This window comes from Mchenga conophoros, linkage group LG7, assembly GCF_057382185.1.
Source record: "Mchenga conophoros isolate Kocher_MC1m ecotype Shallow Benthic linkage group LG7, M_conophoros_male_GT1.1, whole genome shotgun sequence".
Lineage (NCBI taxonomy): Eukaryota > Metazoa > Chordata > Actinopteri > Cichliformes > Cichlidae > Mchenga > Mchenga conophoros.
Window position 1 is genome coordinate 14,055,074 of NC_140532.1, and position 27,060 is coordinate 14,082,133.

Genomic DNA, 27,060 nt, shown 5'->3' on the forward strand with positions numbered 1-27,060 from the left:
CTTGTTGAAACATTATTATACACCGTGACAAAAATTTGAAATTGATATACATAAAGCGGATAAGTGTCCTGTAATAAATGATATCATCAGGAAACCTGTAGAGGTGACGCGACACTCTTTTGCTAAACGGCATAGTTTGTGATGGTATGTATGTACAGTATAATATATTTTTAAATGTGCTTCTCTACTCATTAAGGCTTGATAAAAATATTAGAAACTCCCCACTGCGCTACATCTAAATTACTTATTTACTGCAGAGTTAATCGCAAAGCACAATACACATATCCTTTTATTTAAGTTGAATAGAGATTGTGAACCCATGTGAGTGTTCACAACAAATAAACCATACTCACTAAATATTAAAATCACAAGGTTTTGTGTTAATTTATTCCAGTGTGCATTATATGTCTTTTTAGGATAAGGCACATCATTTACCTTTAAAATATATGTATCAATGTACCTAATAACAAATACACAAACCACATACATTTCATGTCTTTCCCCACCTTCAACACCATCACGTGCTGAGGTTCACTTAGGGCTAAAGTATAGTGAAGAACCCAGGGGAGTAGATTGAGGATCAGGGCCACTCATTTGCTTTTCTTGCAATCAGGAATTCCCATCTGTTTTTTCAATACATCATTTCATGTTAAGAATCCACAGTTTTTAAATATACTAATGCCTACAGTGCCATCTGTAAGCATCTCCACTTTCCAAGTGCAAGCAGGATGTCACGGGATGCTGAATCTTGTGGAAGCCCCAAGAAAAACAGGAGGATCAGGTGAAAGGAGTCCAAGTTACAGCCAGCTACTTTTAGCTTTCTTCTCCCGATGATAACCCATCTATCTCATCTTCATCACCACCGATGGCCATCCAAAATGCTTTTGCCACCTAGAAAGCAGATTGTGGGTAAACAGATCATGTATTGAACTAATGAAGGGTTAAATTAAAACACTAAAGAAAAAAAAAACTTACCTTTTCTGCGTGAACTTTTCTCTGCTCGTGGGGTAATGAAGAAGCTTTGTCTGTAGGTTTAAAATAGAGAAGACCAAAATCATCAGTCAGCCACAATGACATCAGGTGCACTGGCATCCAAATATTTGAGCACTCCTGATGAAAAGTTGATTTGTTGTTTTTTGTTTGTTTGTTTCTGAAACCTTGAATGCAAGACTAGAGTTTTTGTGCAATGCAAGTATTCCAAAATCTTAGTAATCTCAGAAATCCTGAAGGTAACTAGCTTGTCTGTGCTTTGGCTTGTTCATAGTAATTGTTCTGGAAACTTGGGCAATGCACATTTCAAGACTTGCATACATATTCTGACTCCTAAAATATTATTCCTACAATAATCAGCCATTGAGTCCTCTACTAAGTAAGAGCGCCTTGTCCTTTGAAGATTAAAAATTTTATGCCCACAATTCAGGATATTGCTTTAAGAAGGCCTTTACTCAGCTGGAACTGGAATTAATGGAACTGATTTACTGTACTTAAAAAGAAAGGAGGGACATCAAAGTGATGTCTGGAAAACAAAGCAAAAAAAAAAACTTTAAGAGATCTAATCGTAGGATTGCTAGAATCAAAACCCTGTGATGAAAACAAAGGAACTTCAGGAAAATTGAGCAGACTGTGCTTTAATCTACTTGTACAACCACGACCTTCGTGGAAGAGATAATTAAAAGCATCAGAAGTTTTCAAATGAACATCTAAATAAACCTAATGATCTCTTTAACTGTTAAGCATATGGGTGGATGGCTTGTGTTACAGCCACTGGCACAAGATAGAGGAAGGATGGATTCAATTATATACCACAAATTCTGCACTGCAGTATCTGCAAACAAAAAGCTCAAGATAAAAAAAGATGATGTTGTTTAACAACATTTTAACAATCCGAAAAACACCTCAAAATCCAACAACAACTACTGAGTGACGAACACTGAAGATTTGTCAGTGGTTCTTGAAATTTCCTGAGCTAAACATCTTCAACAGTTGATGGAGTTTAAAGAAGCTGTGCAGGCCAGAACAAAGATCTGACAAAACTGAAAGATGTTTGCAAAGAAAGGGTGAAAATCCAACAAACAAGAATGGTAAGATGTGTTGCTTACAAAGTACTGACCATGGGGGCTTAAACTTTTTATCATAATCACTTTCTTTTTATTAGTTAAAGTAATCATCTGAAATGCATCAAACTATTTTGAAAATATAATGAAAAACAAAAGCTAAATACATCAAAGATGCTCACTTAGCTATTCAAAGTGAACTCTATAGAAAATATTTAACCTCCACAGGGACAACATACCTTTAAATAAAAAAAAAGAAAGAAAGAAAGAAAGAAAGAAAAAACAAGATTTGCATATCTTTTTTAAAATTCTCCCATTTACCTTTCATCTCCTTTAATTTGGTAAAAAGCCGTTCAAAGTTATCAACATCTACATCTCCAGTTGTGAGGTTAGCGAGCTCCTGAATGTCCAAATCAGTCATTGCATCTGAGGGAGATCAAAAAAATGTATGTTTATACACATAACTAACAGTTCCAGCAGCAGTATTTTGAGGAATCTGAGAAAAATTGATTCACGACTTAGTAAAGAAAATTCTATCACAAGGCATTCGCTTACCAACTACTGCCTCTTCCTGTGTGTCTGTATTTGTAGTACTTTCTGTATGGGTAGGCTCCTCATTGTTAACGGTGCCCTCTACTGGTAAGCTGGAAGACTACCAAAAAAAATAAAACAGCTTGGATCAGCATGCCTCCACAAAAACGACTTTAAAAAAACATAAATTTAAATTGTATTGATTCAAGCAAGCAAGCAAGCAAGAAAATGCATGAAAAAATACTGTTAAAACCTAAATAAATCGATCATTATCAAAAAAGGAAAACTCCACTGACTGGTGGATCTTGGCAGGTGCGTGGGTTGTTATGTCTGGAAGCCACCAAACTGCTCATCAGACCAAAGCCCTGATTGTGCCCTGTTAGAGATGTAAACTGTCACATGCCATACATGCATACACAGAGTATGTAATAGTTAAATCAAAGGTTATGTCATCTTACCATCCTTCATTTCCACGCTGGACCACACATTTGCATTGAGAGCCTGAACAATTCTCTTTACACCTGTGGATTCTGGAAAGTCGTCTGATAGAGAAAACAGAATAGTGTGAATGTGGGTGAAAATATTATCAAAACACAAAGAATTGAGATATAAATCTGGGTGATGTCACTGCTCATTTCTCCCATTTGAGAAACTCACCATCCTCATCTGGGAGCTCCTGAGGATTGAGTTCTACGAGCTCAAATGCATGAGCCAAACACCACTGCTGCGCTTCATGTCTGGTGACTCCTACAACATAAATTAGAAGTTGTATCCCCCACGACTTATATGTAAGACAGTGTTTTCTGCAAGCCACATGCAGAGCAAAAAAACTGACCATTTTCACAGACTCTGTCACAGACCAGGATGAGCACCTCTGGCGCAAGATCTTCCACTAACGGGATCCAAGGTTGTAGCTTTTGCAGCCCATCTTTCTGCAAACATAATGGATGATATAAAGGCATGAAGAAACGTGCTGTTTAGACTTATAAATATAACTTCTTATGTCACATACCGCTTTGCTGTCAAAATAAGCGATGAAAGCTTGCATGGACTGGGCAATCTCTGACGACATGTGAAAAGTGCTTGATACAACACAGAGACTGACATCTGCCGTATAATACTTGTTGTTGATGGTCCAAGGGTACCAGACCACTGTTTCCTCTCGCTTTGTCGGCTCGGGTAAAGTCTTCGTACTGAGGATTTCTGAGACAAAAACAAATCTGTTGATCTACACGAACAAAGACGTCAAGCTAAGCTTCTCACGGTGAAAGCTCAAGCAACAGGAATAGTATTAACCTTAATTAGCATTACCATATCGCTTGTATATCAGCCTGGCGAAAGTAAAGGACATAAAATGGCTTAGACGCCTTGAAGAAATTCGCTATTAACCCGAGAAAAAGACATAAAAGGGCTTCCAGATGCTATCGCTTAGTTAGCTCTGTTTAACGTTAGCTTCCTTACTATTATGTTATTTTCACCTTAACTTACGTTTGATTAGTTCTTCTTCTTTAAACTCGCTGTCACAGCTAGTGACAAGCACACATGGGGTGGCTATTTCTGTGTTTTCTTCTGAAGCTGACATTTTAATTATAAATTGGAGAGAAAGCTTCTTCAGCTATTAGCTTAGCGTTACGATGGAAAACTTGGGAGACCTTTCAACTCTGACCGGCCTCTTCCGGTGCACGTTAAACAGTCTTGTGACGTTTAATTGTAAAAATATTTTTCGATCCATCATTGAAACTAAGTAATAATAATAATAATAATAAGGATGATGATAATGATAATTATTTAAAAAGCAAAATCAAAAAATTGCACTCTGCGTTTATGTGAAGTGGAGGGACACTGTGAACAAATCTAACATCAGCTGATATGTTTTAGAAGGTGATTAAAGTAAAGGCCATGGTTATGTGGCAATGGGATTGGAGCATTGGGATAAACAATTATTTACTTAGACGTGACCCTTATATGCCTGACTGTCAAACTCCAGGAAGAAATGAGCTGCACGGTGTCTCGTCGTCAAGGTTACGTGTACCGAATCAGAAACTTTCACTGGTGACAAGCTAATTGTTTCGCTAACAGTGGGTAACTCAATGACTGTAGAAAAGTCATTGGGGTAACTAGTACAGTTCGCCATTGTGCTATATATATTTCAGTTACAAACCCATAAATAATGATGAAAAAAAATGTCCGAAGTGGTTAAAAAGGAAGACAAGTCGGGAGCTGTTTCGGTTCGGGTAAAGTTTCCTTGACTTATCTTGCCTTTCGCTAAATCATCAAACTCGTGTATGCTGTTTTTAGGTCATTTTCTGGAGTATTTACATTTTATGACTGTATTGCAGGTGGAAGACGATTTAAGACAACTCAAACCTAGTCTTGAGAAAGTGACTGTCAGTGAGGGGAGGACAACACTGAACACTCAGGCCCTGAACATCAGGGTGAGAAATCTTCACGCACAGTAGCATTTATATTAAATAAAGAGACTTAAGTGAAACATAGTACACGTAAGAACCGACAGTTAATAAGTTCTTGACTGTCTGTAGAAACATGCAGAGGATTGTTTGAAAACAGTGAATAAGCAGCAGCTGGTTCTTCCTCCCATTGAAGATTTACAAAAAAAGACTATTTCTAAATGGTAAGTAGTATTTTTAGTGGGAATATTTTGCTCAACCATTACCTTTTTGCAAATTTGATTAAATATGTTTAGAATTGTTGTGAATTCTGGTTAATTGGGATTGTGAGTCTGAAAGAAAGTCTTTACACAGGACTCCTTGTCTGGAGAAAATCTCAGATGTGAAGAAACAGAGAGAAAACCTTCCAGGAGCTCCAGCAGGGGAACAGGTAGATTATTATGTGCATTCAGAAACTTTAAAAAAGGATAATAAATGACCTTTTTTCAATTAATGAGGGTGTGTACAAGCTAAACACGTGCAATACGATAGGGAAGGTAAAAGCGGGCAAGGATTGATACCTTTTTTGTTTAGCAAAAATCCTAACTATTTACACGCTCATTGGAAAAATTATTAGGTACACCTGTTTGCATTAACAGCATGTCAATGCAAATATCAATAGCCCAATCACACGGCAGCAACTTGGTGCATTTAGGAATGTACAAAATCACCTGCTGAAATTCAAACTGAGCGTCAGAATGGGCAAGATGATCTCTGGACGTAGCATTGTTGGCGCCAGGCGGTCTGTTCTGAGTATTTCACAAATTGCTAGTTTACTGGGATTTTCCTGCACAACCATCTCTATAAGGTATACAGAGGATTGTCTGAAAGAGAGAAAATATACAGTGAGCGACAGTTCTCTGGATCAGAGGAGAATAGCCAGACTCCTTTGAGTTGATCCATCACTTTACGGTTACAGTGTAACCATCTTCAGATGGCTGCTTCCAGCAGGATTATGCACCATGTCACAAAGATTGTTCACCTCAAAGTGGTTTCTTGAACATGACAATGAGTTCACTGTACTCAAATGGTCTCAACAGTCACATGATCTTAAACAGAGCACCTCTGGGATGCAACAGATCTGTATTAGTGGCGTGATGCTGTCAAAGTCTCTGAGGAATGTTTGCAGCCCCTTGATGAAACTTGTGCCATGATGAATTAAGGCAGCTATGATTCAAAAGGGGGTTCAACCTGGTACTGATGAGGTATACCTAATGAATAGACTAATGAGAGTGCATCTTCTATTACAATTTCTGATTTCTTTTCCTTTCTCTGTTTCAGGACAAGTTAGCATTGAACATGTGTTTGCCAAACAAAAGATCCATTAGGCATCAGAAATCTGGGAAATTGCTTACTGATACTCACAGGAAGAGAGCAAATGAGGTAAGTAATATTCCATAAATGTAGAATAACCTGTAGTTGTAGTTTGCTATCATGCATGATTTCTTTAGAAACTACACCTTACAGAAAGCCATAGGGTCTTTCAAATGAAGTATAAACATGGTATTACATTTACTGATCATATACATAATGTTATAACATAAACAACTCTTAATCCAGTTATTCTTATTGTGATGTATTATTTATCACAGGTGGGTCTAAAATAAACCCTGTGAACTTGCCACTTTAGTCAACTTTTCTCTGGAGCCTTTGAATCTGTTTATTATGTCGATAGTTGTTTTTTTCTCCAAAAATTATGTGCTACAGTTTGTCGGATTGAATACTCTACACAAAGTAGCTGACAGATAATTTGCAGTGGCTTTGTAAAACGGAACCACAAAAGAGAATTTCGACTTTTCATTTGTTGCAGACATCAGGCTCAATGTTTTCTAATTATATTTTAAATGTTTTCATGGGGCATTTCAGTCTTACCGCTGGAAAGAACACCATTCACTGCATGAAATCTCGGCTATAATCATAGTTTTGTCAGAGTTTAATCATGAAATAATAATTATTTCCTCCGGGTATTTGCTTTGTACAGTGAGAAAAGTTTCTGCTGCACCTGTGGTGAATTAGATATCATTGTTCTTTTCCCCAATACTTACTCTCTAATCCTTCCAATAGACAGTGTGTGCTGGAGTGAAGAGTGATGGTAGTGTTCTGTATTAATAGATGCCTCAAGTCTCATGTTCAGACAGTCTGTGACGTAAAGGTCACTTGGCTTAGGGATGACATCCAGCACTTGTCACAGCAAACAAATTAATCTTTGCAAAGGTCGGCATTAGTTTTAGATCTATTTTACACACTTTTCTGATATGTTTTTGGGAATCTCTACCTGACACAAGAAACATAGGCCAAGACTGTCACTCTGATATAGGAGAGATGGAATTGCTGGCTGCAGAAAGCGGAAAGCAGCAGATTGCAGCACATCAGCATTCTTCTAAAGTAACAGGCGCCTGATTGCTGTGCTATGGGCTACTGGTTTACAGCTGTCTCAAGACAGAAGTGGATACCTGGTCCAGCATGCCAATAAGACAGCCGTAGCTTCCCCAACTGCTAACCACTGGCTCTCTGCCTGCTACCATCTCCTGCAACTCAGGCCAGCTCTTCTTCTCTCCATACCCATGCCAGGCAATGAGCGTTTGCATTTTAGCAATTTTACAAAGGGTGCCACCTTTTTCCCAACCTCATCTGAAACAGATGTGTGCCTTTGAGGGGAGAATCTCACTGCACCTGGCTGCTACCTGTGGTCTGTCAAAGAGCTCAGTGGTCTGAGAAGAACAAAAGAAAGGACATTAGGTGACAAATCTGGAGGAGCACAAACTTTCTGTTTTATGAGTTGTGAAATGTTTAAATGTAGTCACAACAAATTCATACTGAAATTAGGCCAATAAATCTTGTTTTATTTTTATTGTAATCCAGTGTTATGAATTAAAATGTTTAAGGTTAACAGATTTGAATAACTATGATTGACAGTGAGTTACAGCGAAGGTCCTATTGCCAGTGGCACTTTTCTAAATTCTTAATGAATGCAGCAAACCTGTTGTTTCTGATAAAGCATGCTATCCTGAACCGCTTGTTTATACTTATTCCCCTAGAAAATGTTTTCATGTCTAATGGGACAGATGGGTTTTAATGTGGACAGTAGCAGGTAATGTCAGGCAGCGTTTTGTTGGTTGTGTTTACATCTGATGTGCAGTCACTGATGTTGCGAAAATCTTCTGTTCAGGCAAAAGGTGACAGGATAATCTCTGGCTCTGTGGTGAATCTTCAAGGAGCTGAATCAAAGGGCCATCACATCCTGGTAGTTCCCAAAGAAGACTTTTGGACAGGTTAGCAGCATTTCACCACCCCTACACCATCTCCTCATCTTTTATACTCCAGACAAACATCTTTTGACATTCTGTGTTTGCTTAATGTTTTCGGAAACTTTGATCAAGTCAGTAATTCCACAATACTCTATAGTGTCAAACTCCAAATCATATAAATTTTTATATTAAGTTAGTAGTATTAAGTTTAGATACTATTATATATATTTTCTTAATCCTGGGAGAGGATGAACGAGGACAGTGCCACATCCAAATTTGTGTTCTGTGTCGATCGACTACAAGGCTGCATCTCTTTATCCCAGAGAAGATTGATATTTTTCAAAGATGGGACAGCGCTCTACAGAGTCTGTAGCAGTTTTTCCTGTTTCTGTCTGCTTTTTACATTAACCTTGAATTTATTATTTAGGGAATATTAAAAAATGTCTTTTATGGAAAATGTCATTTATCTTTGCTAAAAGTTCTACTTTTTAGAATACCAAACTTTTAAGAATCTGGATAAAAGTCCATCAGCTTTGCCAAAGCTATTATGTTTTTTGTCTCATCCTTCTAGCTGTTTTAGTTTTTCTTTCATGATTTTAGGTTAAATATCTCAATGACTCTGTTCTTGAAGAGATAGCTGATGCTTGATTTGACTTCTGATCACTTTTAAAATGTATCTGGGTCTTTCTGTGAATTTTGCCCTGATAGATTCAAAGTCCACGTGCCACGAACAGCCAGTATGTAAAACAAAAGCTGAATCCACTTATTTAAGAGCAGACAAAGACTGCACACCCACTGAGACACCAGCTTTCGCCACAACTTCCAAGAGCATGGTTCCTAGAAGTCCTCAGGTACACTAATTCAAAAATAGTAGGTGGTAAAAACCAACATTTTCATGAATTGTAACACTGTTATTAATAACTAAGCTGGGTGTCTCTCACTTGTTTCCTCTTTAGAGCCTGCCTGTAGATATCCCCAGGTACCTTTTTACAATCAGAAGTGGACAGGTCGACCCAATGGCTGCAGACTTCTGTCATTTCAAGCAGTGTTTTGTCTTGTGCTGGAGCAGTGTGGTTGATGTTCTAGAGGCCCTGCAAAAACTGCTCAGGGAGTTTGCTGTGCCTTTAGCCAAAGTGGGTGGAGAGCGCCTGGTGGAGCTGAGCCATGTTTGGGATAGTGGTTGGAGTAAGGCTCCTTCAGCGATGCCTGTCCTCTCAGTGCTAGAAAACTGGGAGGAGGTTTCAGAACTCATCTCGCACCCAGGTCAGCGCTACAAGGGAGAGGGAGGCATCGAGGCCGCTGCCATCCACATCCAGTCCTCCTGGAGGCGCTACTTAGCCCGGACAGCCTACTTGTGCCACTGTCGCCGCAAGTGGGCGGCGGGCACCATTGCCATCTCATGGTTGATGCACGCTCAGCTGTGCCGTGTCAGGAAGGCCCTGCAGGCTCGGCGTTTTAGTCAGCTGGAAAACAGCCGCAGCCGAGCACAGGTGATGCTACTTTCTCGCTTCCATCTCTCTTTTACCTAATAATGCTCTGGTACCTGTTTTCTTGACTATTCTCTCAATTTCTCCAAATCCAATGAATCCATTGATATTTGTCCTTTGACTGTAAATGGATTCCTTTTCATTAAAATAAGGTTGCACATTGTGATTCTGTTTAGTATAAATGTTCTGTATTTTACAAGCATTTTTTAAGGCACATGGTCATTTCTAGAACACCAAGACAATTTTAGAAATTTGGACAGAAGCCATGTAATGCTATGCTAAGATGCAGTGTTATAGACAATTGTTTACAGTGGTAAAAAATGCATTTCTCTAGTACTTACAGTGTGAGATTTACAGAAACAAACCCAGATATACACATTTTAGTAAAGTTTAAGGAGAAAAGAAAAAGACAATGGAAAAGTGGATGGGATGAAGACAATAAATATAAGTATAGCCACACTGTAAAAGAAGACAGAAGCAGAAACAGTGGTAATGAAGGCTACAAAGCCTAGGGACAATCAGCTGATTGTCTGTTACAGTTCAAGTAATAATTACTACACATATGATGAAATGTTATAAAAATGAAATACGTGTTTTGGCATTTGTTAGTTATTTGATCTCTAAAAGGGAAAGGTTTCCCCTCTCTCTCTTCTGATACTCAACATCTGATTTAATGAAAAAAATTGATTATGTATTTTCTCAGTGCCACATCAATTGTGTTCTTTGTCGATCAAGCACAAGGCTACTTCTCTTCACCCCAGAGAGGATTGATATTCTTATAAGATAGGACAGCTCTCTACAGTGTCTGTAGCACTTTTACCTGTTTACCAGTTTTTTACAACCTTAGATTAATTTAGGAAATATTAAAAAATATATCTTTCTGCTTTTAAAAATGCCACACTTTTTAGCAAGTGAGCATGATTTGTGCTATTAAGTATCAATCCTGATCTAATGAACAACTAATGAATCTTATTCCACTAGTATGAAATAAAATATATTTACATAGTCATGGCTTCTGCGTTTTTCAGTAAGCTACAAGGCAGATTTAGGTGAAGAAAATCAAATATTGTTCAGAGAATGTGTTTTATATATTGCCCACATACTGGAAAGGGATTTTTTCTTCATTCAAAAATAATATGTTACTGTGAATTTTAACGTGTAAATAAACAGTAAACATGTTCTAATCGCATTGGCATAATTTAAGAGATGCAAAAGAGTGACGGTACATATAATCTACACCAGAACTGCAGTTAAAAACAAGTTCGTTTTTTTATTTATTAGGCTGAAAAGACTGATTTTCTTCATTGAAGACTTCCAGGCAGGCTTCCCAAAGTTTATGTTCAGTATCTCCAAATATTTTAACATCTCCTTAACATGGCAGAATGCATGACGTATACTTAACTACGTTAACTTGTAATCTTAGACATGGGAAATAAAACAGTGTTTCTATTTAAAAGACTGCTGTGACAGTTCAATTGTTCTACATACGTAATATTCTGTAATCCTTTTCCCTTTTCTTGTAGATGTCATGTCTCTGTGTCATCTGGCTGAACATCTTCTAGAGCGCTGACATAATATTAATTAGTGCCTAAAACCTCATTTAGTTTTACCATTACTGTGTGTGTATACATGCACTAAATGTATGTTCTCACTCTTAAAGCATTCATACCCTGGTAATTAAGCCTGCTAATCTTCCCCTGGCAGTAGCATCATGTACCTTGCTGATTGAATTAATTGTGAGAAGATGTTCCTAAAGTAAACGCTTAATTTAATTACGGTGGTATTTTATGCTTGGTTTGCTTCTGTGAGCCCAGAGAGAGATTGGCTTGATGTGTTTTAGCTATGCAATGATATGATGATTTGTGTGTGTATGTGTGTGTGTGCATACGCTCTGGCGATCCCATCTCTGATCGCTCCTTTTTTCCGTCCCCAGCATCTGGCAGCCAACTGGAAACGCATCCAGTCCTTCAAGAGGACCATTATCCACATCCCTTCATTAGGTAGCTTTCTTTGCCTGCTGCACACACACAAGCACATCTGATCTAGCAGCAGTCACCCCCGGTCTCACCACTCTGCTGCCCCAGTCTGTGGCCCTGGTGCAGGCACTCTGTCTCGTTCAAATGACTCTCTGCAGGAAAGCACTCACAGGATGATGACAGTCCCCATGCCAGGGAACTGAACAATTTAGTCTCAATCGCCATTTAATTTGTAGATTAAGCAAATGAAAAGCCATTATGGTGAATATTTACAAGCGGCACAAAGGTCTTATTTTATTGCTGCGCAAAAAAAAGGCAGAAAAAAAAGACACAAAAGAGGAATCGCTGCTGTGTTTTTCACGCTAAACACAGAGTGCAATCTAGGATCGGTTCTTGTTCTAATTTCACCGCAGCATCCACATTTAGACAGTAATCAGGCATGTGCATTGTAAATCATTGAGCGATTGTCTAAAATTATTAAGCCTAATTACTAGCAGATGGAATGCTTTATTTGCACTTGGGGTGACTACAGAGAGTGCTGTGTGAGCAAGGATAATTAGAAAGTTGAACCCCATTGTTGTTAATTAGCATGAATCCAATCATTTAATTACCTTGATTCAGTTGAGGATTCTCTCTCAGGCAGAAATCCAGACATACATGGGCTAAAATCCTGGCGGTATCACTGAATGTAGTTCAGTGGTGGCTGGACATGGTGCAGCAGGACTCCCAGCACGCGACAGGCACAGCACCTGCTAGTTATTAAGCTAAATTAATCATCGGATTGCACTACAGTGTGATTAGACTTAAGTCCCTCATCCCCAAGTCTAGTAACACACGCATTATCAGTAGTTGTACAGAGCTACAGATTTTTAAACTGTTAGATAACATATAACATTTTTCTGACAGGATACTCTCAGAGGAAACGACTGAACTTGAGAGGCTTTGACATCCTACAGAACATCCAAATGAGCAGGTTGTGTGATATTAGAGGTAAGCTGCACAGCTTACGTTTTTTTATTGTTCATATCTGTAAACATGCCATTTGTAAAACACTCTTTGTGTAATTGTAGATGAAAATGTGGAGGTGATCTACATATGTCCCCAGCATCTGGGAAACGACATCTTGGACTATTACACCAGCCTCCTGAAGTGTGATGGAGCCACAGATGGGGCTGATACCAGGACCGCTCGAGCCTCATCCTCCGTGAGACGCTACATCATCCTCACACCTGAGGCTGTAGATTATTTCCCAGTAAGGATGACAGTATTCACCAATTTACTTGCAACTTTTAAGTATTAACATGATAACAATGTGCCTTTTGAGCACAGAAATCTGCTTACTATATATTTATAGATGCCACAAGCGTTTGTAGTTTATAAATTATCCTCTAGAGGGTACCAAAGGAGGTTGTTGTTATAGCGCTACACTCTGTCTAACATTTTTTCATCTTTCTTTCTACTTGTCAAACCAAAACTCTACATATTTTGCAAGTTTTACTGAATTTAACTGAGGGTGTTTTCAGATGTTGTTCAGCAGATGATTAAATTCCATAGTGGGTGGTTTAATTAACTCATCATTACATTTAAAGGCTGTATTTTTAATAGTTCTGAGTATCTCACTGCTATAAAAGTGAAGCTGTTGCTATATTTATCTTTGCACATCCAGCCATTCTATCCATCTTATTCCATCGTTTTGCGCTAGATTGAATGTGCAACATGACATGGTCTTCTTCATTCTTTTTATTGATTTTCCTGCTGTTTTGTTGTTAAACTGTGCCAGACGTGTTGCTGAGATGAATCACTGCTACCCATGGCTGGCAGCGCATTCTGCCAGTGACAGAAGGGATAATTCCATGTGGATCAAATAAATACAGATGTGAAGTAATTAGTTGTATTCCCAAGGAGCTCATTGGGAGCACACATTAAAGATGTGAAGGATAGGGGAGGCCTCCCACAGGCAGCTTTTATCAATTCAACCTGCTAGAATACAGGAGAGGTCAAAACCCTGCTGGCTATTTCAATAATAGATCTGTTTTGTGTACACAGTGATAAATCAGGTCAAGAAACAACCCTTGGAAGAGACAGTGAAAACGCTCTGCTTTGAAAATCGTCCTCCCCTCTTCTCTTCCAGACCCATAACATGTGCCTGTCTACACTTCTGAAGTACAGTCCACAAACCCTGAAGCACATCAGAAACCTGATCCAGGGGAAGCATGCCTATATTGTGGGTGGAATTGCCCACGTGGATGACCTGGCGGTAGCTGATGAGTTAGGGCTACCAATCCTGGGTCCAGAACCTGCTATTGCTCAACACTACAGCACCAAATCTGGAGGGAGGAGAATTTTTGTGGGGGCAGAGGTCGATGTGCCACCTGGTCAAGGAGACATCTACTCGCTAAACCAGGTCAGACACCAAATACTGCATTACACAGTCCTTCATCACTGCTCAGTAACAGATGAAAACATAATACATTTTCCCTCCTAATGTTTGTGTTAATTTAGTTTGCACATTTTTCAATCTTGGTCAAGCTTCATGAAACACTGGCAGAGCTTATGACTCAAAACACTGATGTGCAGCGCTGGCTCTTCAAGATTGACTCAGAGGATGGCAGCCACGGTACAGCATATTGTGATACATGCCATCTTAGTTGCTATAAGTGGGCTCTGCAGGAGTATCATCGTTACGGTCCGGAGCTGTGGAACCCAAAATGCATTCAGGTAAAGATGTGACTCAGAGCATTATGTCAATCTTCCTGTGACTTAAAATTTTTGAGCATAATTTTACACTGAATTTTATGCAATGTTTTATTAAATGAGTTTGAATTTGGAGTTTCTGTTTTTCTTTTTTGATTACTTTTCCTTATTACATCTCACCAAATTTATGTTTTTTTTACTATTATATCCTGTTTTTATGGCTCTCTCCAAAGCAGTGGTTTTGCAAAAACACAATACAAATAAAGTTTATTGCGATTATTATTACAGCACCCATGAGGAATCTCCCACTTTAAGTTAACATGGTAACAACTAAATAGTTAACAGATAACACTACAGTAGCGACTGGATATTAAAGTCCAGACTGTGCCCAGGTGTTCAGAAGAAGAGAGAGCCCCAAAAAAGGGTTAGATTCACTTCTGTCACTGAAGGAACAAAAGTGTATGTCACATTAGGGTCAAAGAGATGTCATTTTTCACCCTGGGGTCAGTGGCAATGCTGATTCCCTTAGTACAGTATTTTAAACGTCATCCCAGGAGCCTCAGAACAGTAAATCAATAGATGACATTTTTTAATTTTATACATATTTTATACATATAGATATATCCTGAAACACACACATAACCTAGAGTGCTTTAACTCATCCAACAGTAACAAATCACGGTACACATAGTGTATTTAACATACTGTTGCCTATCCGTATAGTACTGTGCAAAACTCTTGAGTCACCCCCTCATTTTTATATTTTCCTAAGAAAACAAGTGCAGTGACTTATTGAAATGTCTACATACATACAAATAAATACAGTATATAAGGCATAAACAGAGTTTATACCATTCTAACAACATTGAAAGTCAACATTTGGTATCACCACCTTTAGGAAGACTTTGTTGCAATAGGCTTCTTGAAGCTCTTCTTTGGATGTTGCAAATCAGCTTTTACAGATGGTGGATCCTGACCTCCTCCGTCCATACTAACAGCGATTTAAACCAAAATCTTCAAATTTGGTTCACTGCTTTTTAAGACCTGTTGCCACTGATTTTCAGTCTAGTACTTGTGTAATTTTTCTTTCTTAAGAATCGCTTCTTGGCAGCAACCTTTCCACTGGGATCATTTCTAATGGGACAGCAAATAGATCAACTAAAGTGTCAAATGTATCTCTCAGTCCCTGGCTCAGGTCTTTATTGGATTTTCTCATATTTCTTAAGGACTTTCATCTGCTGTTCATGTGCTGCAGATAGTTTTTTTTTAATTTTATGTCATTTTTTGTAGATTCGGTTAAAGAATTGGAAGCAAATTGTGTTTATGTGACAGCAGCTAGTAACAAAGTTCCTAAAGATACAATTTACAATTGATACTTTGCTGAGTTGCTTGTTGTGTGGCTCAACAAAAAAAAGTAAGAAAAAAATATTCTTCTGAAGATGGCCAGTTGCAAGGACTGGACTGAAAATAAGGGAAGAAGCAACCAAAGAAAAACTTCAAAAAGTCTAGAGAAATATTGCTCAAGATCACTTAGGAAATTAGGAGAAAATACATCCTTTAAAACGAAATTTAAAGAAATGGGGGGAGATTCAAGACTTTCCCAAAGTAATGTGTATTTTGATACTTTTACTCTGCAGCTTGAGTGAGGTTTTCGCCTTAGTTGTTACCTTAGCATGTAAAGTTCTTTGTGATGGCTGCTGTGAATTGTCACTGTATCAGTAACTTTGTATAGAACAGAACTGAATAGTTTAAATACAAGTTACATTAATATTTGCTATACTGAGCTTTTTACATCTGTTACACTCATTAGATGGATCTGAGCTCTCTGTAAAATAAAGTCTAAATTGCAAATGCGATGTTGCAAGAATTCATTTGTTTTTCCTGAAAATATAAATCCTGGTTTCATCTTGGATCTATTTAGAACAAATAAAATGTATTTAATCAATGGTAAACCATTCATTTACAACAAATGCAATCTGTACACAGCGCCTGAGCCCCTGGCTCTTATTTCTCATATGCTTACAAAGTAGCCTTTGATTTTCTGTCATGTGTTAATTACCGTATTTTGCCATTTAACTGGGAGCACTGTGTAAACTAATTACAGGCTAATGATTGTGGGCTTGGAGCACAACAATTTTACTTTTTATTCCATTCGGAAGAATAGCAGTCATCTCAAGGTTCTTGTGGCTCCCTCTGTTTTTGTTCCTATTAGCTCATTCTTTAATTCAGAGTGTATGTGTGGTGCGGGGCTGTAATTGTTGTGGCTTTGGTGCTGTTAATTATGGCAGAGAGTGGCTGAGCCACAGCCAAGGTCCATAATGGTGGCTGAAGCAGCACAGGGAAGTAAATGGGGTTTCTTTCACCAGCTGGGGTCCCATGGAGAGGGAAGAGTGCCGAGGCCCCCAGTGTAGGCCGACAGCCTCGGGGCTTCTGGGCCATATGGACACAACACTTTAACTGGCCTTTATTCTACACCTTGCTCTTTTAATCAAAGCAAAGCCCACATCCTGTGCTCTTCATTGCATGATGTTTTTCTTACGATATTGTTTTCTCCTAAAATCTGTTAGCCACTTGGATGTGAATCATACTGACCTTCTGTTGAAATGCTTTATACAGAAGAGTGCAATCTGGCTCTTTGTGCTGAAAGATCATAAAACAGTATTGTTGAGTAGATCCGAGCATATTAATATGTTATATTAATGTATCTAATCGTTATCTTCTTCACACAGCAAAAACTATCATGAATGTTTAACCTTCTTCATACATTTTGAGAAATGACGCTCATTAATAGAGCACTTTGCTGAAAAACAATAGATCTAACTGCACTCGTAATGACAGCTAGTGAATACACTCCAGAATATTTCGCAAGCTTTACGAAAACAGTAGTTTTAATAAATTATTAATCAAATACAAATGATCAAATTAAGCATTATAATACTAATCCATAATTTATCAGCTTTCACCAATAATTGTTTACCAATAAATATCAAAGGGATTATTAAAGTGTATATTATCATATGTGTCATAGTTTAGTTAAAGTCCCATTATATTCACTATAAAAGTAGATGGGGGATAAATGAGTGTGACTGGCCCTTTTTTCTTAATTATTGCTTGCTCTGACGGGCTCCATATGAGAAAGCTTGAGTCAGATGATACCATGTGCTCGTTCAAAATAATATTAACATTCAGAACCCTTCTGGCTATGCAAAAGGATAGCCTAAAATGATACAAAAAGGAGAATGGATGGGTGGTGGTGGTGTGTGTGTGTGTGTGTGTGTGTGTGTGTGTGGGGGGGGGGGGGGTTCATCCTTACTATAGGAGCTTTTGCACAGGTCTTAGAAAGCGTGTGTTTCTCAAAATATTGTGAGGCCCACAGCTTCCAGCACAATGTTTTAGCCTGCAGAAAGCCCCCAGGCCTCTTTTAGCATTTACACAGAGAGAGGTTAAAGACATGTAGATCTGCAGCCTTGCAATGCCCGAAGGGGGCCATACACACACTTAAGCGCTCACACAGCTTGCATATGGATCATTAGGCACAAGAGGGTAAAAATTACACCTAATAGCGTCAACAGATGGAGTATTTCTTTTTGTCATGCTGTGTACAAACAGATCTTGAGCAACACCTTATTTAGGTTAAGTTTGTCAGCGAAATGGGTCATTTGATAATCACTACCACTGAAGAGGTAGAGGGACATTTAATACAGATGTTCTATGTCTAAATATTGTGCAGTCTGTGCTTGCATGGAGGAGTTTAAATATGTAATGTTTTGCCTTAATATAATTAGCCTGAATTTAGGAATTTAAAATATTTCCTTTAGTCTATATTTATATATGTGTGTGTATATATATATATGTGTATATATATATATATATATATATATATATATATATATATATATATATATATATATATATATATAGTTTTGTTTTTTTCATTGCAAAGACAATCCTAAGTATTTATTTACAATGTTTATGCAAAGAAATTTTGCCTCAGTTTGTACAAGAAATCCAAGGATGAGGTTGAAGTAAAGCAAATATTCATGCGAAATATATAAGTAGCCTGATTATATCTTCCTGTTCCTGAGACCTGTTCACTGTAGTATCTCAGTTGTTGTGCTATGTAGTGGAGAGGTGAAATGGCAATCAAAGAGCCAGGGCAACATCTATTTTATTTATGACCAGATTGCTTGGCTTTATGTGGACACCAAGCAAAGGCTGAATCCTATCACAGGGTACTATACGCAGTTTAAGTCCAAATAATTTATTGCAAAATACCTCTCTTTCTTTTCTTACTGTCCTGCTGTTTCTGTGAACTGCATAGGCAAAGTCCTGGGGTGAGTTTGCTCTTCCGTTGAGAATGACAACCGTTCCCTTACACTTTTTGCCGCACCATTGTGTGCTTTATGGTTTGTATAGGGGGAATCACTGTGTAGCATTTGACCTCGCCTCTTACAGTACTTGAATATGATGATGGCTGTTACATGACTGGAATATCAACAGTATAATCTCTGGTCCTGTCTCCAGTGAAGCCCAACAGCGTGCACTCAAAACAAAGTAATGATCTTGATAGTATGAGGACAGAAGAAAGATATTATTTCTACTTATAATTTAGTCATCTCTTAAAAATGTTTTTCATGTTTTATTGTGTATGAAAAAAATTAAATTCTTCTCTGTTGGCGCCACACGTACAGCATTGTTGTTGTTGTTGTTGTCATACTGGCTACAGAGGGTTTAGTCAGGGCATTGTATTTTAAATATAGCCATCATAGCCTTATAAGAAGAGAGTTGTACTTGTTGTTGTCAAACTGTTTCAGGGAAACCTAAAACAAAAGTTAGAAATTAACAGCATAATTAAGTGGTGTAACCATTATGGCATTTCCTAGTTACAGAAACAAGAGTGATATCGATCTCAGTCAAGCCCTGATTGATCCCCAGATAGATGGGGTTAGCTTACGTATTCATCAACTGCCCAGTGGAGAGAGTTGTTATTGAGGGCAGCTGCTTGGAGGCTGTGAGTTAAAGCCATTAGACTCCTGAGGCCTTCTGATAATAGGCTGTCACTCACAGATGGACCCTCCCGCAATATCCATCAGACACTTGCACAGAAATTGAAGCAGCCACCCAAGGTCTGGGGGACAACAAGCAGTCACTGGAGTCAAACACAATGTGCTTCCAATAATATGGTCAACACATACAAAGCTTTAATAATAATGAAGTAACTGAAACTTATTATTTTGCATTGAATTGATACAAAAACTCCTAAAATTTGCACAATATTCAGTAGATGCTTAATGTATGCACTTTCTTTCTGTAGGAGACTGTGCTGCTCAGATATTTAGATGAGATCCCAGAATGGCTGACCCATTATGCCCAGCCTGCTAAAACCTCCTGCTATCCCAACTGGGCCTGCTTCCTGAAGACCTTCCTCAGGCAAGGTTAGATATCTATTGTCAGGCACGGAATGCTTTTCACTTGCAAATATAGCAGCATGTAATATGGATTTCCTATGTCGTTCCTGCTTCACAGGTGTTGCCTTTGTGAAATGCGAAATTCAATAATTTTCATGTAACTTTCTGTGATTGCTAAACAGCTGCTAGGAGAGTTCAGGTCCTGTATTACTGTTAGGCTGTGTTTTGTTGAGGGTACTAGAGCCATTTATCTGCTCTGCTATGTTCCCAGGAGGTGTGGTGGAGGCCTACCCCCCTTCAAACAGTGTCACCTGTCTGACAGTAGATCTGCTGCTGGAGCCAGGGGGTGAAGTGACCATGTTCTCTTGTGGAGACCAACTCCATGGTGGTTGTAAACTTGAAGCTATAGGCTCCATTGTTCCTCAGAGCTCTGTACACCCAGAAACTTTGCACTCCATCTGCACCCGTGTAGGCCGGGCCTGCCTGCAGCGGCGTATCGTAGGTTATGTCTCTGTGGATCTCGTTAGCTTTCTGGACCATAACACCATGGAGAAGAAGGTGAGACACAAACAGAGAAGATCTTAGCTTATCTATCATAATAGATATGATCTAAGGTGTTACAACACATTCTGCAAATGCTTTTATTTCAACGTATTGGTGGAAAAGATCAATTTTTAGGCTGGATCCATAGGAGCAGTTAGGTGCCGCCCATATTAGTCCCCTGGGATCTAAAAAAAAAGATAAGGCAAACTGTGGGCACTGGGAGCAAATGTGTCACAAGGCCATCTAATAAACTGTCAAGTCTTATTGTGTCGATACACTGATTCCACCATTTAAGGCTTGCCCTTTAACCTTACAATACTGAGAATTTCAGAGGCACCTATCTTTCAGACAATAGGTCATTCCAAAGTGATTTGGCAGCTTCGGGTGGGGGGATACCCTGTCAGTGTTTAACCCCTACCTGCAGCAGTCGGCTGAAATGTATCTCGCTATTATAGCCAGGCAGCATGGAAGTCTTATTTCATTTGTCAGGATTAAGTTTTGCTGAAAGCACTTTGATTTATGATATTTGAAATGGACTGGTTTATGATGCTTTAACCTCTGCTCCTAACATGTGGCTTGACTGACTGCCTATTGATTTGGAGCTGTATGATGAAATGCTTTGTATGTAATGTAGTCTATAAAATACTGTGGAATTTTACAGGTTTTACAAAAGCACAAAGAAGAAAGAAGGACACTATCTTCTTTCCCCTTCTTTCATTAAAAAACATGAAAGAACACCAGTAGCAGAATACAATTTGTCCTCTAGTTATTTATGATGGATTTTTATTCAGAACAGTTCAAAAAATATCGTCCCTGCACTTTTCCGACTTTCCTTCTTTTGTTTATATTCATAATAGATATGCCGGAGTTGGAGAAAGAGCACACTTGCCACTAGAGGGTAGTATCTTCTGGATTAGATGTAATGTACAATGTAAGCAAAGCAGTGTTGCAATTTGCATCCTATAACCTCAAATGTCCGATTTTGTTTTAGATTATCAGCATTTTTTCTTTCTTTGAAGATTTAGAAATCCAGCCACGAATGTTTTTGTCAGTAGGCTTTGCACAGACTGTGGACTCTACCATGCTGTATTTATTTTAGGGTAAAAAACCAACTTGCAGTACTTTCTTACATCCTGTGATTTTATTTAGTCAAATTAAACTGTCATTTCAGTGACAAAATGGTGACACTAAAAGCAGAAATTTCTTAAATGTGTTCGGGACAGAATCAGGCCCTTTTTCCTTTACCTGTTTAGAATGAAATAATGACAGGCTTAAAATTAATTTTCATCTTCAATGTTGACCTGAAATTGAAAGGGACTCACTGACAGCATAATTAAGAATAGACTATAAAACAGCGTGTGCTTCAATAGAGGCAGGAACATTAATGACAGATTCTTAACCATCTCCCCACACACACAAAGCTTAGATGGAAGAGAGCCACATGGGCAAACCTGTCTGGGTTTAAACATCAATTTAGATTCAAACCTGTTGCTAAAAGCTGCCTACTTTATTTGATGGGAAGAAGTGGGTCACATATGTTTGCCCTTGCAGTCTTTCCTCACATTGTGGAACGGTGGGGCCCCAGCTGCAGCATCGGGGCTTTTAATGAAAATGCAAGGCAATAGAAAACAGGTACAATCCAGGCTTACATTTCCCACAGCTTTGTTAAGAGCAACAATGGGACAGGGGTGTATGAGTTTTAGTGAGTTGAGTGAATGGCTTGGTGAAGTGTGTCCATCACTCAGGCCCAGGTATCAACCTGATATATAGAGACGTGAATCTGCCCACAGGTAGCTAAAGTACCACCTACAGAAAAGCTCACTCAGTTCTGCTAAAGTGTTTCCCACCTTGAATTTTTTTAAACTTTGTATCCACATACTGTACTTTTTCTTTTTGACGTTTTTATGTACCTCGTGAAATTTTCATACTTGTTTCTGCAGTTTATAAATCATAAGTTTGGGCATTTTCTTATTGGGAAGAAAAGGTTACTAACCAAAACTGCGTAACTTCTGCCCTATAAATCAGATTATGTCAAATCAGGAAAAAGCTATTTTTGTCTCTATAACATTTTAAAAACAAATTTTTCAGATAAACATGTCACACATTTTCCAGTTTTCCCGCTTGTGCCAATCTTTTCAAGTTTTCCAAACATCTCACATTTTCAGGTATCTCTCCGGAATTGTTTTTTACACGCTGTCGCACTAATCGGTCCCAAAAACAATTGTTATAGAAGCAGACTGTGCAATATGCTTTACAATATATTCAAATTTCATATAAAACACAGTGAAGCATTTAAGATAATTATTGCGTATGGTCAGATGTCCATGTGCTGGTGGAGATAAAGTACTCGGGTTACCGAGACTGCGGGTTCAGACAGGCAGCAATTTGCATTCGGTGGCAGGAGCGTTTACTTTGACAAATAGGAATGGCTAAAGGAGGCAGCCAACTGCCACTTAGTTATTAACAACTCCTTCACTGGTGATTTATTTGTCACTTTTGAAGAAAGGGCAGAGCTATTAGGTTATTATTGGGAAAATTAGCCCTGTTTAAGCGGAGGGCTACGACCATACCTGACCCCTTAATATACTTATAATGATGCCATTTACCATACATAACTGAACTTTACTTCTCATCAGACTTGAGCCAAACATGCCCAGGGCTGCCCGAATTCAAATACACAGGGAAGGATCTACTTTGTGCACATGTCAGAACTGAATTACCTAAATCAGTCAAACACTCACCATGCCTGTGTTTTCCTTATGTTTGCCTCTTAACATGAGTAACATTGTAAGGATTAAGAGGTGCTAACTCTTCGCTTTGTAAGGTCCAGGGATGAAATACTTTGATGTTCCATTTTTTTTGTGATTAAATTGAAATGATTAAGTCTATAGAGTTTTGTCTTCTCTCCATGACACAGAGTTCACGACGTCTTGTTTGCAGGTGTGGGCTGTTGATCTGGACATCACATACAGTAACCAGCTGGCCATGACCCAGATGCTTCTGATGATGACTGGAGGAACGCTGAATTGCCGCACAGGCTGTTTAGAAGCGCCAATGCCAATCAGCGAGAAATGCTGTGAACACCAGATCGTGCCCAAAGTACCGTCTTATATTTGCTTATATTTGCAGTTTAAATTATGTCTTTACTCACCTATCAGTGTGTTGAGTTTAGATGCTATAATTTAAATTCACACTTTTTTCTTTTTCTTCTTAAATCAAATGATGCCGTCACGTAGTTTCTGCAACAAAAAAGCAGCCTGAGACTATGGAGGCTATTCGTAGCCTTTCAGTAATCACAAAGATAGATCAACGTTTTGCTCTTCATTATTGTTAAATACAACTAAATACTGTAATTATGCACCGAGCTCAATTGGTGTTTAGGTGCTGAATTCATTATCATTTTGATAGATGAGCCTAAATAATCAACACATTAATAATTCATACCATTTTCATTATGCATGTGTATGCATGCTTGAACACCTCATCAACCTGGTGCCAGGCCTTAAACAATAGAGTTCTTTTATTAGCAGTATGCCCGAGTTTACGCTTGTTGATCTGCGACTTGTATTATTTTATCAAACATTCATTTAGTTGGTGGCCTGGTGCTTCAGTACAGCAGTTGAGCCACTGCAGTGGTTAATGGCTTCGGCGCTGGCCGTCATTAAGGCCCTGCATATTACAAACACAATTAAATCCCAGTTGGACGCTTTTATTGTTGTGTGAGGGCCCTGCATCTGACAACTGCAAACACACACCCTTCACAGCAAGTTATGGGCTATCTCCTGAGCTCACGGGGGCTTAGGCCTACTCTTTAAGTCTCCCAAAGGTGGCTGAGAAGCAGGAACATTTTTATCCTCCTAAGCCCTGCCACTTTTAAGTAATCAACCTCTCTGGTGTTACTTATGACACATGCAAACAGAATCCCTCTATTACGGTGATACAGAATGTTGTGTGCAGTGAGTATTCCTTTTGTGGATTCACTAATGCTTTGATCTTAGATTGAATGAAAAAAATCTGCAGTCCCCAACCTGTAGTTTCTTTGATTGGTGTCGTACAATTAAGCTCATCTTGTGTTTGGCATGTCTTCTAAGCATTAATTGTTCCTCCCTGCAGTTAATTAAGAAAGGCCCAACAGTTTACCACATGTGCCCCGTACTCATCACGTTCACTAATCACACACACAAATTCAGCAGTGACCCTAAGGACATGTCTGGGGTTTAGCCATTTCTGCTCTATCTATTTCACACACCACCACCATACTTAGCTGCCAAATATAATCAAACTTTAAATTATTGGATTCAATGAATTAATTGACAAAGTCATCACTCACATCTTCTGCTGTTTTCTTTTTTCTTTCTTTCTCTCTGTCTATTTTTTTTTGTCCAGGCTCCAGTTGGAAATCTTTGTGCAGTTATTGGGAACCACTTATTTCACTCTGACCTTTCCATGTTATACAATAAGGTGTTCCTTATGATGTGCAAGGCCCATGGCATAAGATTTAACAAAAAGGTAACAATTCAGAATTGATCGGCACGCTTTTCTATCATCATTTCCACTGTTCCTGTTATATGGTTAATACAAAGGGAAACTGCACAGATTTTACACATCAGAGTCTGTTTTCAGGTTTTAATGAGTACAACAGCATATGGAGGGAGGGCAACATACAGAAAAGGTGTGAATTTAAAGAGCTTAGATTTAAAGCAGGGTTGAAATGCACTAATAGTTAGTACTCTTTGCTATACAATGATGAAGCTTTATTTTTCTCTGTTTTTTGTTGCTTGCGTTTCAGACAAAGCAAGGCACAGTTTTCGCTTTTTTTGACAGCAGTAAGCGAAGCAGTATTGGAATGATGTAAGTATGTCTTACTACACCAGATCCATACAAGAAAACATGAGTTATGAACTTTCTTTCTTTATAGACAAACCATAAGCTGATCTTTTATTATTTTAAGTCAGAAATATGGACAAACATAATGTGGAAGAGAATAAGATTTTTGTTTTTTTGCTGCATATATGTGTATAAAATTTGAGGCTCATCCCCGGGAGATGGAGCCTTACTCTCCTCTGTTCAAATAGGCGATCACTTTCCAAAGAAGATAATAGGCGATTAGGTGAAAGACTTCACATGGCTAAGAGTAAAATCAATTCTTTCAGAGGATTAAGATGCCACCTCTAGCTTTGGTAATGCTACAAACTCTAAAAGTTGTTAAGCAGAGGGTTATTTAACATATTTATCACACAAATCCTTTCGCTTCCACAATGCTGTAACAGTTAAATCAAGCTGTGCTCATCCCCCTAAAGAGCGAAGATGTTGTCTGCTGAAAGTTTCATTTAACCACCACTATCAGATGAACAAGGTGATTGTTTCTTAGCTGGCGACTTGGGGATCATTAGTAAACTCGTTTGTTTGTGGTGTCGTTAATAGAACAGTCTCAGAGGATCTCCAGAGAGCTCTCGCGACCTTTGCTCGGCATCTGTCAGTCATTCATCAGGAAATATCAATCCCTAAAAGCCAAGGAGAAACCAATTTCATGGTACCATGTTAATGAGTTAATAATCTCTCCTCATCTATTTGTCATGAAACTTGTGTATCAGTGAAACTGAAAGCATGATCACTACTCATAAATATCCTAATAAGAATATATTTTCAAGTTAATGTTGATGATTTTATGGAATAATAATAGGTAATACTCTAAGTTTGCTTCCTTTTCTGTCTGCTTTACTTGAAGGAGGTGATTAAGGAAATAGAAGATATACTGCAGATGACTCAGAACAAGCTTCAACGGGAGGCTAAACCTGCATCTTAGATAGTTCCATTATCAGTGTTGCTGACTTGCTTTTCCAAAATCACTAAATATAACTAAATATGTCTACTCTGAAGATGATTGAAGGACTTTCCAAATAAATTCCTGAAAAAAAACCCTAAATATATCACAAATCTGTAAAATCACTGGCTTTGTAAAAAGTTTCAAAAGCCTGAATATACTTTACTATAAACAAAGATTACACTGCCAGAAACCTATGCAGAAGGAATTTGCATGTGTAAATCAAAAAGTGTGTACATAAAAAGAAGTCAAATGTGTGTATATAGCAATGTATGCTTCTTCTGCCAAGTCAAATGCTTCTGGTACATATATATATATATATATATATATATATATATATATATATATATATATATGTGTGTACCAGAAGCATATATATATATATGCGTTTGGTGTCACAATACACACTAGGATCTCCCAGAATACCTTTCTTCTGTACAAATTGGGCCATGCACTACTGTGGTTGATTTTTATTAAATTAGATTAGAGTCAACTAGTTTGATTGTCAAAGTCCTCATCTGGAAGCTGACAATTTCAAACAACTCGCCTCATATGGTGACATGACAGTGTTTCAGTCTGGTCCTCACTGGACTGTGAACGTTGACTTTCTAAGCTTTCTAAGTAGAGACGATGCGTGTATTCGTGGATTTGAGATTGCAAAAAAACATTTAAATCGTACTTAATTTTTATTTTGTAATTTGTATCAAGGATTTATATATGTTAATTTTATCCAAGAGCCTTACTTGATGTACATTTTTTAAAGCACATAAAATTTTAGATTTCCAGGAAAAAGCACTCATAGTCATGCTTTACCCCCCTCTGTTCAAATAGACAGTTGTATTGCAAAA

General features: G+C 38.3%; 2 protein-coding genes across 10 annotated transcripts; one reads left to right on the top strand and one right to left on the bottom strand.

The window, feature by feature from the left end:
• Positions 1-259: 259 nt before the first annotated feature.
• Positions 260-4,266, bottom strand: aagab (alpha and gamma adaptin binding protein). The gene is made up of 10 exons (XM_085282272.1): positions 4,074-4,266; positions 3,598-3,788; positions 3,421-3,517; positions 3,243-3,332; positions 3,044-3,127; positions 2,882-2,961; positions 2,610-2,706; positions 2,376-2,480; positions 976-1,025; positions 260-891 (listed from the first exon to the last, which is right to left on the bottom strand). Exons 1-10 carry the CDS (start codon positions 4,165-4,167, stop codon positions 814-816), a joined length of 966 nt encoding a protein of 321 aa, XP_085138398.1. The 5' UTR covers positions 4,168-4,266; the 3' UTR covers positions 260-813.
• Positions 4,267-4,484: 218 nt separating this feature from the next.
• Positions 4,485-26,492, top strand: iqch (IQ motif containing H). 9 transcript variants are annotated; one of them, XM_085282276.1, is made up of 21 exons: positions 4,486-4,819; positions 4,925-5,020; positions 5,126-5,217; positions 5,348-5,423; positions 6,314-6,415; positions 8,202-8,304; positions 8,989-9,131; positions 9,237-9,465; positions 9,544-9,770; positions 11,701-11,767; positions 12,650-12,733; positions 12,814-12,995; positions 13,875-14,147; positions 14,246-14,461; positions 19,752-19,872; positions 20,117-20,403; positions 23,329-23,487; positions 24,775-24,897; positions 25,178-25,239; positions 25,813-25,921; positions 26,117-26,491. In XM_085282276.1, exons 1-21 carry the CDS (start codon positions 4,769-4,771, stop codon positions 26,192-26,194), a joined length of 2,880 nt encoding a protein of 959 aa, XP_085138402.1. In that variant the 5' UTR covers positions 4,486-4,768; the 3' UTR covers positions 26,195-26,491. The 9 variants fall into 9 exon arrangements, with proteins under 9 accessions (XP_085138403.1, XP_085138408.1, XP_085138402.1 ...); XM_085282279.1 differs by lacking the exon at positions 25,813-25,921 and adding an exon at positions 25,012-25,060 and having other exon boundaries at positions 9,237-9,770; positions 26,117-26,183; XM_085282278.1 differs by lacking the exon at positions 26,117-26,491 and adding an exon at positions 25,012-25,060 and having other exon boundaries at positions 9,237-9,770; positions 25,813-25,920.
• The last annotated feature ends 568 nt before the right edge of the window (positions 26,493-27,060 follow it).

Excerpts from the sequence above, each read along its gene's own strand:
- aagab (XM_085282272.1), bottom strand. The coding sequence starts at position 4,167 with ATGTCAGCTTCAGAAGAAAACACAGAAATAGCCACCCCATGTGTGCTT. Across the intron at positions 3,789-4,073 it reads AGAAGAAGAACTAATCAAAC|AAATCCTCAGTACGAAGACT; the intron begins GTAAGTTAAGGT and ends TTTTTGTCTCAG. Across the intron at positions 1,026-2,375 it reads CAAATTAAAGGAGATGAAAG|ACAAAGCTTCTTCATTACCC; the intron begins GTAAATGGGAGA and ends TTAAACCTACAG.
- iqch (XM_085282273.1), top strand. The coding sequence starts at position 4,769 with ATGTCCGAAGTGGTTAAAAAGGAAGACAAGTCGGGAGCTGTTTCGGTT. Across the intron at positions 12,734-12,813 it reads CAGGTTGTGTGATATTAGAG|ATGAAAATGTGGAGGTGATC; the intron begins GTAAGCTGCACA and ends GTGTAATTGTAG. Across the intron at positions 12,996-13,874 it reads AGGCTGTAGATTATTTCCCA|ACCCATAACATGTGCCTGTC; the intron begins GTAAGGATGACA and ends CTTCTCTTCCAG.